This window comes from Ammospiza caudacuta, chromosome 10 (genome assembly GCF_027887145.1).
Source record: "Ammospiza caudacuta isolate bAmmCau1 chromosome 10, bAmmCau1.pri, whole genome shotgun sequence".
Taxonomy (NCBI): domain Eukaryota; kingdom Metazoa; phylum Chordata; class Aves; order Passeriformes; family Passerellidae; genus Ammospiza; species Ammospiza caudacuta.
The window spans coordinates 12,913,689-12,926,020 of record NC_080602.1 but is presented as its reverse complement, the minus strand read 5'-3'; the positions used below and the strand labels follow the sequence as shown (position 1 = coordinate 12,926,020).

The 12,332-nt window shown below is 38.2% G+C and overlaps 1 protein-coding gene across 3 annotated transcripts in view; it reads right to left on the bottom strand.

Annotated features, from left to right (window-relative positions):
* Positions 1-1,096: 1,096 nt before the first annotated feature.
* CIB2 (calcium and integrin binding family member 2) overlaps positions 1,097-12,332 on the bottom strand; it is a 36,597-nt gene continuing 25,361 nt past the window's right edge. For 2 of the 3 annotated variants that reach the window (XM_058811580.1, XM_058811579.1), the window contains exons 4-6: positions 6,141-6,288; positions 5,857-6,052; positions 1,097-2,176 (exon numbers count right to left, since the gene is read on the bottom strand). In XM_058811580.1, coding sequence (XP_058667563.1) covers positions 2,155-2,176; positions 5,857-6,052; positions 6,141-6,288 — 366 coding nt within the window. In that variant the 3' untranslated portion in view covers positions 1,097-2,154. The remainder of the gene's footprint in view (positions 2,177-5,856; positions 6,053-6,140; positions 6,289-12,332) is intronic. The other variant, XR_009275123.1, reaches the window with a different exon arrangement.

The following is a 12,332-nucleotide window of genomic DNA, read 5'->3' as shown; positions in this document are numbered from 1 at the left end:
TCCAAGGTCAAACGTCTGTCTGCAAGCTCCCATGTCTCCTAAGGGCTTTCTGACATCTAGGTCAGAGAGGACCCAGGGAAACAAGACACTGAGCACTTCCAGCACATCCTTTAAGAGCAGAGTATGGTATAACCCAAGAATGACACACAGTGTCAGGAAAACAGGAATTTTAGCTAATAACAATCATAACACACAGAGGAATGTTGATGCCAAAAGGAACTGACCTATGTCTCAGCACCAGATCCTTTTTATCTGGATAATCTGATCCCAAAACTTTTAACCTAGTATTTTACAAATACATCCTAATCATATCTTCCTATACACCTCACAAGGCTTCCATGATTAAATGTCTGTCTTGAAAGAAATTTTTATAAAATTAGGCTGATCCTTCAATTAAGAGGAAGTAACTTTAACATAATCTATCTTAATGCCAATGTCTTGCAAATATTTTGAATCAGCTAATAGATCTAACTTAACCTGCTCAAAATGAAAAACAGGCTTGAATCTCTTTTTACTCAATCAGAACTTAATATGAGGATTGATTTCTGTTAATTTTAAGTTGGGTAAGGGAATTCAGGTTTTAATTTCTTTATCTAAACAGAAATCAGTAGGAGGAAGCATTAAAATGCTATAATAATGAATGAACATGACAGCTCTACAAATAAATGTAAAAATTACTGTCATTTTCACTGTGCAATCTTAGACATGTCTGTCCTGTATACTTTGAATATCCAAAATTTCCATTGAAACTTTTAATGTACACACATGCTGCTAGGTAAATATTTCTTCTTTATTCATAGTGTGTAAATCTGAACAGCAAGTTACCCTGCAAGCTCACCACACAGAAGAGTTTCTGAGGTAGACAGGCATCACCATCCCTACAGAAATGATAAACAGGTTAGGTTCTCTACTTTAACAGTTTTCTATATAACATATTTCATTCTTTGAAAGATTTAACTTTATAGTAATTGGAATAATGATCAGAAAGGAAATTAGTATGTGGTCAGCCTAAAAATTCTCAAAGCACAACAGAATGCTTCAAAAGTTTTAATTGTGATGACCTTGATACAGAAGCCATGTAAGTGACAGAGCCCTTCTATTGACTGTTAGAACAATAATTAATACACATATGATTGTCTTCAGGTCCCAGTACCTAAACAATACTGGAAGTAAAATTAAAAAAAAAAATTTAAAAAACCCAAAACAACAACAACAACAAAACCCAACAAAAAGATCTAGCTGATTTCCAGCTGGAGAGGAAAGGAAAAGATAGAACTGCATTCATGCATTTTATGGGAGAGATTGCATAGCTTGTTTCAAAAGAAAATATCTTTTCATGTCCTTAATAGTAGTTCTGTGCTTCTTCAACTTCTTCATGAGTTACAGATGACCATGTTCCTCCATTCAAGAACATTATCAGCCCATAGAATGAGTAAAATGCAGGAGCCCCTTTGAGAATAAGGACACAGTTTTAACATTTATCTTGGGAAGGAATTAATCACGTACACAATTATCATATACAAAAGGCAAATATTTCAAGTTTTATAAGGACACAACAATCCATAAAATATTGGTTGAAGGTAAGCACCAAACCCAGCAGTTGCCATTTTAGTGGCTGAAAGGCAAACCTGGGCTGTGGCTGTCTTCAACACTGGGAGCTTGATCTTGACTGCAGTTCTGTCACCTCAGGTATTTTCCATGCAAGATCCCAGCTGTACAACACAGTGATAGAGGCATCTCATTATTTAAGGCCCATGCTTTCTTTCAAATACTCTTGGAAAACACACCAAAGTTAATCTCTCAGGGTTTTTTTTTTTTGTTGTTTTTTTCACCATTAAGAGCAGTATTAAATATTCATAAATATAAAAACTCTGTGGAAATACTTTTAATAATATTCTGATTCTGACTGTTAAAAAAAGAGGGGAAAAAAAGAAATACCACAATCCAACAACCAATCTTCGCCATAGTGCTTGGCCAGCAGAGAAGATAAAAATGTGTCTGTTCCAAATATCCTGTAGATCATATGATGCTTCTGTCTCTTTGTGGACCAGAATTCTTTCAGTACTTTCTGCTGAGTTCTAGGAAGCCCTCACTAGGGGACAAAAATCACTGGAGTGCCTGAGATTCAGAAAAGCTGGACTGGCAGAAACATCTTCAGATTCTTATGTGGAAAGTACTGCAAAAGAAAGAAAAAGATTAAGACACACAAACACATTTGTCACTATGCCCACAACAGTTTCAGAAATCCTGCATTTCCAATGTTTAATGTGTTGTTTCCCTGTCTGGTTCTGGCAGTTCCTAGGTATTACTAATGCCATACTCCTCTCAAACCCCATTATCTATTGTTACAGCAGGCTTCACCCTCAGGCATTCAAATAAGCTGAAACTTCCAGGATGATTTATAAAACAATTTCCTGTGGAAAACGTAACCAGTCTTGTAGAACAGAACACTTAACTAGTGCCAGCTCAATCTGCCAATGCTTCCATTAAACTACAAGCAGCTTCTTAATGATAACAATTTTTAGTGAAATAAAACTATTGGGATCCAATTTTCTCAACTAGTAACTGTCATTATCATTTACAGCTTAGTTCAGCTTCTGGGATAACAGCCAACTGCATAGATGTTCCCTGGTTAATGATTAACACTGTTTTCTTCTGGTCTGGAAAAAATTCCTCAACGACAGCAGTGCAAATCAAGCAACAGACTTTACTGCATCTTCATTTGCCTGACAGCAGCACAAAGCTGGCAAAGGCTCTCTGTAGGAGATTAAACCTACACAGGGTCATTAAATAAAGGTTTGAGAAAGGAGTGATGAGATAAGGAAAATAAGTCAACCTAGAGTGGATGAACTTCAGCTCACAGCAGGTCAAAGCCTGGATCATGGTGTCAAAGCTAATGCCTGCTGTATATGTTAAGTAGGCGTGATAGTGTGACAGCTTAAAAACACCCCAACATGTGCTTCATAACCTGAGTGCATATTGCTATTAGAATCTGGCCTTCAAAGGTTTTCCACAGAGTAAAGAAGATATTTCTCCTCAGTAATTTCAAATCTCATGCTGCTGCTGATGATCATTTGCAGCTGAATGAAAGTTCTCAATGTTTGTCACAAGTCAGGTGAGCACTGGTCCCACATAAGAGAGCAGAGAGAAAAAAGTGTTCTATGGCTTTGTACAGATCAGCTGCTCAAGCAATGGCAGAGCCAGGGATAAAACCTAACTGCCTGGAATCCTACATTCCCCCTTTTATGATATGAAGAGGTGGGGACAAAAGGAAAAGAACAGAGTAAATCCTTTACTCTGAGTAAACCCTTTACTACAGATAAAAATCATCTGGGGCCTTGCAAGTTATTCAGCATTTTCAGAAGGCTCCCATACCCCATTGCCAGGATGGTATTCTGGGATCAGATGTCCAGAATTACTGACGGCCCATGGCTTCACAGCAAAATCCCTACAAACTGCAGTTACCCAGCATCTGCATTTGCTCACTGGCAATCATTTCCAATGTGGCTATTGCTTTGGTTCCTAGGTGTTCCATTTTCACAGTTGCTGAGCAGCTGGAAGTGTAAATCATTAGACTCTTGGGCTTCCTTGAATTTAAATTCTGAAATGCATTCAACTGGGCACAAAAAGTGGAGATAAGCAAAAGCAAATGAAATTGTGACTGCCTCTGGACATTGATGGGTTGGTATTTCTTCCACACATCTGCTTCAGATTTCGAATGGCCAATTTATTTTAGATGAAAGCATGTTTTTAGATCTTTTTGTAATAGTAAGAAGCTAGTTCAGTTTTCCACTGGCATAGAGCATTGGTCATCTGCTATTCAGACACCTCCTGTGCTTTGCATGCTCTGTAGTAGATTACCCAGTGAAGCTGCACAGCCCTGCCTGCCCTGTGGCTGCACACAGCCCAAGGCTATCATTTAAGACAACCATTACAGCTGAAAACTCAAAAGAAAATGAGAGGCTAGAGACAGAGCTGGAGATTAATTCACGAAGATGTAAGAAAGCATTGTTTCAGTAAATGAATAGGTAACCTTTCCAAGACTGTTATGGCACAAAGAACTGGGCTTTTTGTGGTGAGAGATCAGCTACAGGAATTGCATTCTTGTCCTATGTCACAAAGTCTGTCACATGCTGGCAGGCACTGGCTCCTGCCAGAGCGTGCTTGCTTAGGTTCAATCCCAGTCAGACTTTGGTGAACCTATTGTGGCATTAAACTGCAATGAATTCCATTCCAAAAGTCAAATCTCTCTTTAGAATGCAGTATTTACCCAGTATTTAAAAAATTAGAATAAGTTCCTCAGAACAGGAAGTTCAGTATTAACAAGTATGCCAGTCTGTGATGCAGTGCACACAGCAAAAATATAACTAAAAATGTCCTAAAAAAATAAAATACCTTTACAGACAAAATGAACAGTAAACAACAGTAAGGCAGAGGTATCAAATCTTGCATGTAAATCGGTTTGGATAAAAGTAGTCTTATGACCCTGTCACTTTCTTTTCCTGCAGCTGTTAACTCTTAAAACAGAAACCAAACTAGAGAACCTACACATTCTCAACTCTGAGGCTTTTTTCCATTACATTCTCATTTTCCAATATAGGTTCAAAGACACATGTTGCTGAACCATAAGAAACATCAGATTCTTCAGAGGATTCTAATATTTTATTTACATATATTTCCAGCTAAGAAATTGTTTTCTTTGTACTGTTATCCCCACAGAAACTGCTTTTATATAGAAACTGCCTGGTCAGAGACTCCAAACCAGTGTTTTGGTTAGGAGGTGGAAGGAGACCCTTCTATATATCACCAGGAGCTCTTAGGCTTGAGGATTTCAGAGATAAATCCCATGACCCAGCTAAACTTTCTCAGGAAATGACTGGACTGCACAGCATCCTCAGCTTGGAATTCTCAGTCAGCAGTTTGCAAGCCTCTACAACACAGCAGTAAAATCAGTCATGGCACAGGAAACTTCTGAAACTGCAGTTTCTACTGAATCTTCAGATCTGCCTTCAATTCTTCCCATTTGATCACTGTTCTCTACCAGATTTGTAGGAGTAGCACAGCCTTTTGATTGATTAAAGGAAACCCTACCTGATCCCAGCAGCTTCTACAAGGATAGCAGCATAAAGAAGCATATTTTCTTAGCTGGAAATAACTGTAAACAAAATACTAGAATACCTACTGAGCTGAGCCTCACCATAATGATGATACATGTCTTGTTCTAAAGGGGTTTCTGTTGATACACTTGATTAGTCAAGGAATACCTGAAACGTATAAAAGACATTCACATTGAATGTCTCCTCTCCAGAAGCTGATGTTTCTCAAGGTTCACTGGAATTATGTCCTCCTGCTTTATTGTTGAATGGCTTTTAACCTCTTTCCTCAGAAGTTTCATTTGTGAAAGAAATACTATTCTGTGTTCTGCAGGACACTTCACAATTCTTCAAAAAACACTTTCACAGCAAAGAGATCAATGCCTTTCTATGTGTACTTGTAACATGTATGCAATATTTACACACATTCCTATGCAGACAGCTGGGATCCTTGCTCTAGGCTTAATCCTTGCTATAGGCTGAATTTGAGCTCATAATGGATCAAAATATTTTCCTGAACTGCACCAAGATGAGTGGAGGAGCAGGAAAGGTGATAATTAAAAGTCATTGGGCTCTTAGTCTTAAATTAGGAGAGAACTGGAATATGCCCAGGAAAAGTAAACTGAGTTAGGTAAGAAGTCATCCCCCAGTGAGTTCTCTAGTAAAATACTTACATCTGACACTTCTTGTATTGGACTGCACAGTGATATCCTAAAACATACCTGCAAGTATGCAAGGAACTCTGTTTTTCTTAAAATAATACCTGAGAAAGTCTGGTGCCTTGGAAATCATGTTTTCAAAATCTGCAAATCCTAATTTCCCATCACCATCCATGTCAGCTTCTTCTATGACTTTCTCACAAACCAGAGTGATCTCCTCCGCTGTCAGCTCTTCCCGGGTCAGCTTATTGAGGGTTTTTTCCAAGTCTGCTTTACAAATGAAGTTATCTGTGTTAAAATCTAAACAATAGAAGAACCAAAGATCACCAAGTGTACCACTCATTTACTCCAAACACCAAAAGCACACCAGAGCCCCTCCACACAGTACCATAAATCTTAAAGGCATAGATTGCTTTCAGCTCTCGGGGAGCCATTTCACTGAGCACGGAGAACATATCCACAAAGTCATTGAAGCTCAGGCTCCCCTCTCCATCTTCTGAGAAAGATGACACAATCCTTTCTTTGAAGGGATTCTCCTGTGAAAGACACACATAGACTGGTATTTGGAAGATGAAAAAATCTGCAGACTACTTGATAATGAATATTTAATTGCATAGTTGGCTCTTTAAAGACATCTTTTTCTCCCCAAAAATCCATCAAAAAACTTACATTTGTATGCTTTAGCAGGAAGTTTCAGCAGTCCTTGCTGCTGCATAGTACCACTTCTGGCCTTTTATTTTCACTGACACATGTCAATGTCCAACCTGTGGTTGGATTGACTATAAATTCCAGAAATTTAAATGAAATATAGTCACCAATGGAGACGATCCTGAAATAATTTCTAGCACCTTAGAATAAGACAATATTCTAAAACCATAAACACACAAAACAAATGTTTTTACAGTAAAAACCCATTGTCTTTCTCAGAGCTGTACAAAACCCCAACACTAATTTGTAGCTGTATCAATAAAACTTGGAAAATCAATTCAATTTAGTTGAATATGAACAGAACACAAACATCACTTGGGCTGTGAGCAGCATCTCATTAAATCTGTGATACAGATCTCATCTGAAGCCAAGACACTGATTAACATACTGATCCATACATATGTACAGCTGTGGTGGTGGCATATCAGGTTCACTATTTTTAATATGCATGCAGCATTTTGTTTGGCTTTTAAAGGAGCAGTACTGTGAAAGCTCAAAAGCTCAATTATATCTCCTTTTAATTTCTTTTATTTCCTGTAAATTTAATTACCTAACAGGTATTCATAAACCATCCTATTATTTTAAATGAAATTTCAAAAACTAGCTATATTTGAGAGACAAATGACCAGAAAATGTTGTTTTTCAGTTTACTTGAATTCTTTCTTGATAATTCACACATAGAACACAAGCATCTATAGAAGGCATTTTTGGCATAACTGTGGTGACTAAAAAAGTAATGACCAGGAACAAGGCTGTTTTTATGGACAGGTGAAGTAGGGACCACAGAGCCTTAGGCTCAAATGCCAGCCCAATAAAGAAGTCAATACTAAATACAAATTCTCCTGAAGGGTTGGATCACTGAAGGAATCCACAATTGAGAACAGGCCTACAGATTTCAAAGGACAGGAGATTAATGAGCTCACTGTTCAGATGAAAACAAAACCAGGGCAGATAAAACCAAATTAAATAGAATAGAAAAGAGGGATTCCTGAAAATAAAAAGCAGCCTCAAAAGCAAAAGGTTCACATCTCTCCAGAGCATGAGAATGAAAAATAACACCCCAGAGCCAGGCAGATGGCTGAGAGAACCTCACTGTAAAAGGATATGCAGTGATCACACATGTCTCCTGAATGATGTGTAGGTACAGCAGGTGGGTATTGCTCAAGTTAAAGTATCTCACTTAAATGCCTGGAAAAGTCCCTGGAGATATTAATGGAATACACATTTACCTGTTTGTGGGATTTACCTGTGGTTATACACATACACCTGTTTGTGGGATATGCACACACAGACATGCAAGGAGGAACAATTGGTTCTATTGTTCAAACTGCCAGTTTATAAATAAGCCAAAGTAAGATTCATTTGGCTGAAATACATGAAAAGGCCCACTTTCTTCCTAAAAGCACACCAAAAAATAATGTGTTATATGTTTAATAACTGAGAATGCCAAACATCAGAATGGGCATCAAAACGTGTTAGAAATTTATTTTTCATTTCTAAAATGCTGTATAGCTTTCTTTGGAACAAACCTGAAGAGAAGTAAGTGTCATGGTAACAGTAGTAAAACTGACATCTTAGAGGCAGCATTGGGTAACAAACCAGGAGCAGACAGATGCAAATATCCCTATCAGCAGTGAATATCAAGCCCAGGACTTTGTGCTTTAGAAAGGCTGGGGCAGGATCTCACTGACTCAATAAGCATTTTGCAGTTGCATAAGATGAGTTATTTATTTGGCATGTCAGAGGTCTTGAAAATACAGATCAATTAAGAATTAATTACATGAACCTAAGCATACTTCTTAAGTAACTCTTTGCCAAATGGATCGCTAAAACCAAAATGAAAAATAAAATCTTTCCTCATATTGATTTCTTTCCTTTAACTTTCTCATATTATGTGTCTTCAGGCAGTATATCTGTGGCTTACACAATGGAAAGTATTAGCTTACCTTCACAGATACTTTTCACATCCTTTCTGTAATTTCATTACCTCTACTCTAAAGAGCACAGATTAGGGTTCCATCATATTTAAAGGAAGAGCCATGGGGGAAGGGAATAAAGGGGAAAATGATATTGTTTTTTCCTAGATTGCTTTCCCATAAGCACTAATTGTTGAAAAAAATATTCCTTTTAAAACTAGAAACTTACACTTGTCTTAAAAAGCTTTTTCTGCAGTCTCATGATAAAAATGAGAGGGGAGACAGAAACAATAAAGAATCACTACAACCAAGAACCAGCTCTGCTGTTTTGCAGATTGATGGTGTTGCTGTAGTGGCTCGAGACAATCCTAAATATGCAATCCATCTTTGCAAGGAATGCTTCTTTTACTCAGATAATTGTTTCTATGCATTTAAAATCTCACACAGCATCTATTCCAACATTCAGACCTTTAACAGCTTACAATGAAACACAGCCATTAGTTTTCTAACAAACTGTTGGAGGGTTTTCTCCTGCCATTACAGCTAAGTCACCTGTTATATTCTTCTGTCCTCTAGTTTCCATCCCAGACTCTAGGAAAGTACTCTGGTGGCCTTTTGCCTTATCTGCTTTGTAGTTTGAAGAATTAATTTCAAGCATCCAATCCTATTCCCACAGGCTGACTGCATTTTGGAGATAAGAGGTTGCAAGTGAAGTTCAAAGATAGGTCAAGTTAATTAAGTAGGAGATACAGGAGAGTCATTACAAAATGCTGCTTAATTTTTATATCCACAGAAACACAATGATGACTTTCCCTTTTGTATTTGAACATAAGTCCCCACTGACTTTAGAGAATATATTTAAAAGCACAAAGCAGTCTATTTTGCAGACTATTGCAAGTCAGAATCCTTTTGGATGCTTTAATCAGGACTTTTTTAGCAATGGGAAAAACTAGCCTTTCTCAAATTTCAGGATTATTCCAAAACAGAGGGGGAAAATTGCTATCAGACAAACATTAATATAAAAGTAGCTAAATTGTTAATTATAAAAGCTCCATAGGAAAGACTGGTGCTTCAAAATGGAAGCATAATAAGTGCAACAGCAAATTGTCCCTGGAGCAGAAAAAAGCAAGTTTCTTTGCAGGGTTTTTTTCTTCATTTTCTTCTTCCTCAAAATCAATAACCTGGGTTTTATGTTTCTATGATTATATTAATATCATCAAACTTCTCTGCAGTGCCTGCAGAGTACTATTTAAGAAATTCCTGCAGAAACCAAGCCTAAGACAGAGCTAAATTGGTACATTTATATCTTAATGAAAAAGACCATTTTGTTCTGTCAGAAAGCAGAAGCATATTAAGCTCAACAATGACTCTTTACTGAAGTCACAACGACCAAAAACCCAAAGATTTAAGCTGTATACAGAATTGCTTAAACATTACAGAACTTACCAGCACCTCATGGGAAGATAAGGCATTGTGACAAGAACTGATTCCTAAATCTGACAGGGAAGTGCACAGACAAGGCTGCAGGGGAGGTGCAGGCCTGGGGTTTGATGCAGAGACAACAGCCCTCGCCTACAACACTTGATAAAGAGACTTCAGAGAAGCAAGGAGAGTGGTCGGAGTAAAGTTTTGCTCCTCCAAAGGGAGTAAAACATCCCATCAAAACTAGGAACAACTAACGGAATGCAGCAAGGATGTTGAGATGAGCTGGAGGCAAAAACCAGCCAGAGCAGGGCTGGGGCTTGGGGAGATCACCCTGCCCTGGCATTACCCACTGCCCTTTACACAGAAGGCCCAGGTGTCGTTGCCCAATGCACAGAAAGCTCTGAACCTGAAAACTCACTGAAATCACATCTAAAACCTCCTCCCCAGTGCAGCTTACAACAAACCTGCAAGGATCAGTGAAGTTCCTGTGTGAGCCAAAAGGCAGGAAGCAACAGACTGTAAAGTGAGTGAAACAAAACTGGTTCCCCTCCAGCAGCCCTTTGCTGCCCAGCCCTGGAGGGAAGGATTGCTCTGCACTGCAGTGCCCCCAGAGAGCTCACAATCTAGGAAAGAGGCAATCTGGGATGTGGGTATGGACACCCACCACTGCTACCCACCACAGGGGGCTCTGACACCAGGTTACACTTCCCCCTGCAGCTCTGTGGCAATGACAGTGATAATGTGACCGAAATCAGTTTTAATTTGAAAAAATATCACTTTTGCTTTCTCCCTGGTCCCACACTGAGCAGTCCATATCATGGCTACAGTCTTGCTATATTAATTACTGCCATCTCACAGGTGTCCAGATGCCCCAAAGTTAATTTATTAGACTGGTGCTTGTGTAACCAAGATGGCAAAAATTAGAGAACAGAGACTGCAATGGAACTGATGGAGTAAAGTAGCTCTGTTAACTTCACTGTAATGGAAGACCTAATCAACTGAAATACCTTCCCCTTCTTTATTTATTTATTTCTTGTCCCAACTTTCAACTTTTCAGAATCAGGAGTTAGTGAATAATTCATTATCAATTAAAGAGAATGACCATCAGCATTTTTTTCCCTTGAAACACAAAACACCTGGCTCAAAGCTTTAATGCAGGAGGTAAAGATCTTTCTTTATATTAGCAGAATCTAATTTAGAAAAGTGCATTATTGATTCTATCCGTTTGTCAGAACCTGCAGTGGCATTGAGCTCAACATTGCCAGTAACTAGAAATGTAATGTGTACATGAAAAAAGCCAGGTGCATTGAAATTAGCACTAATTTTATTAGAATTCAATAGACATTTAGGTAATTTATTTCTATTTTAAGAAGTAAATGTTGTCTTTGTCTTCACCTTGATGAAAATTTACCAAAGAAAACACCATTATGATTTGTTAGGCAGTCTGATCAAGTTGCAAAGGTCAAAGATTTTTTTCTTAGTGTATGAGCTGAAGTTAGTACCTAGATTGCTTCAAAAACAAAATCTTGAGGAAAGCCTCTCTCCCCCTCACTCCTGTCTGCACAGGTGCCCACAAGATGTTTCATGAGCAAGATGGACCCCAGTTTATAACAAAGATCCCACGCATTTTAACATCTTTTAGTGTCAATGCTTTGAAAGAGTTCTGGAATATCACTTAGTCTCCTCCTGCTGGGATTTTACTGGAAACAAGCTCAGTAGCTATTGAAAGCACTTTTCTCTGTAAGCTCCCAGAATTCCTGAAACAAAATGAGTGGTTTGCAATCAATATTTCTAAGGTTCTTCCACAGACTTATGAGACCTGAGAGAGAATTTGTATAAAATTCAATACTGAGTTTGTCCTATTACTTTCATAAAGTCAAGTTCCATTATCTTCTAAAGCAGGGTGAGAAAGCCTCACAGACTTGTGGTGCCAGTAGATAGATCATGATCCATATATGATCCATACATGATTATGATCCATACATGGAAGCCTCTTAGGAAGTCTGCCATTACCACCTAAGTTTGCTAAGCTAGCATGATATGCTGCTGTATCTCAATCTAAATAGGATCCTGTATAAAATTTTTGGTTTGTATGTCAGCTTCAGTACCAGGCCTTCCATCTCGAAAGTTCTCATATGAGCTGTGCCTTAAGTGTTCAATCCTCTGTCACTGAAGCCAAAAAGACTCTGTGTGATCATAATTTCTCACTTCCTTTTCTAAGCTTAGCCTTGATTTGTCACAAAGCTGTCTGGCAGTTAAAGTCTGAGGAGTCAAAGAACTGTGCCAAAGGATTCATGTTGTGCTATCAAGATCTCAGAGATGATAACATAAACCCTAAGGAATACTGATGCCATTGGAAAAAGCATAAATATATTTTGCTGAAGAAGCCCATGCTTACTGTGAAAAAGAATTCTAAATTATTTCTGAGCTCCTTCAGAAACCCAAGCTGTCCATAGGCATCTGCTAAATCAGAGTCTAAAAACTAATTGAAGGATAAAAATTTTCCCAAGGTTTTCTATTGAATTAAATGC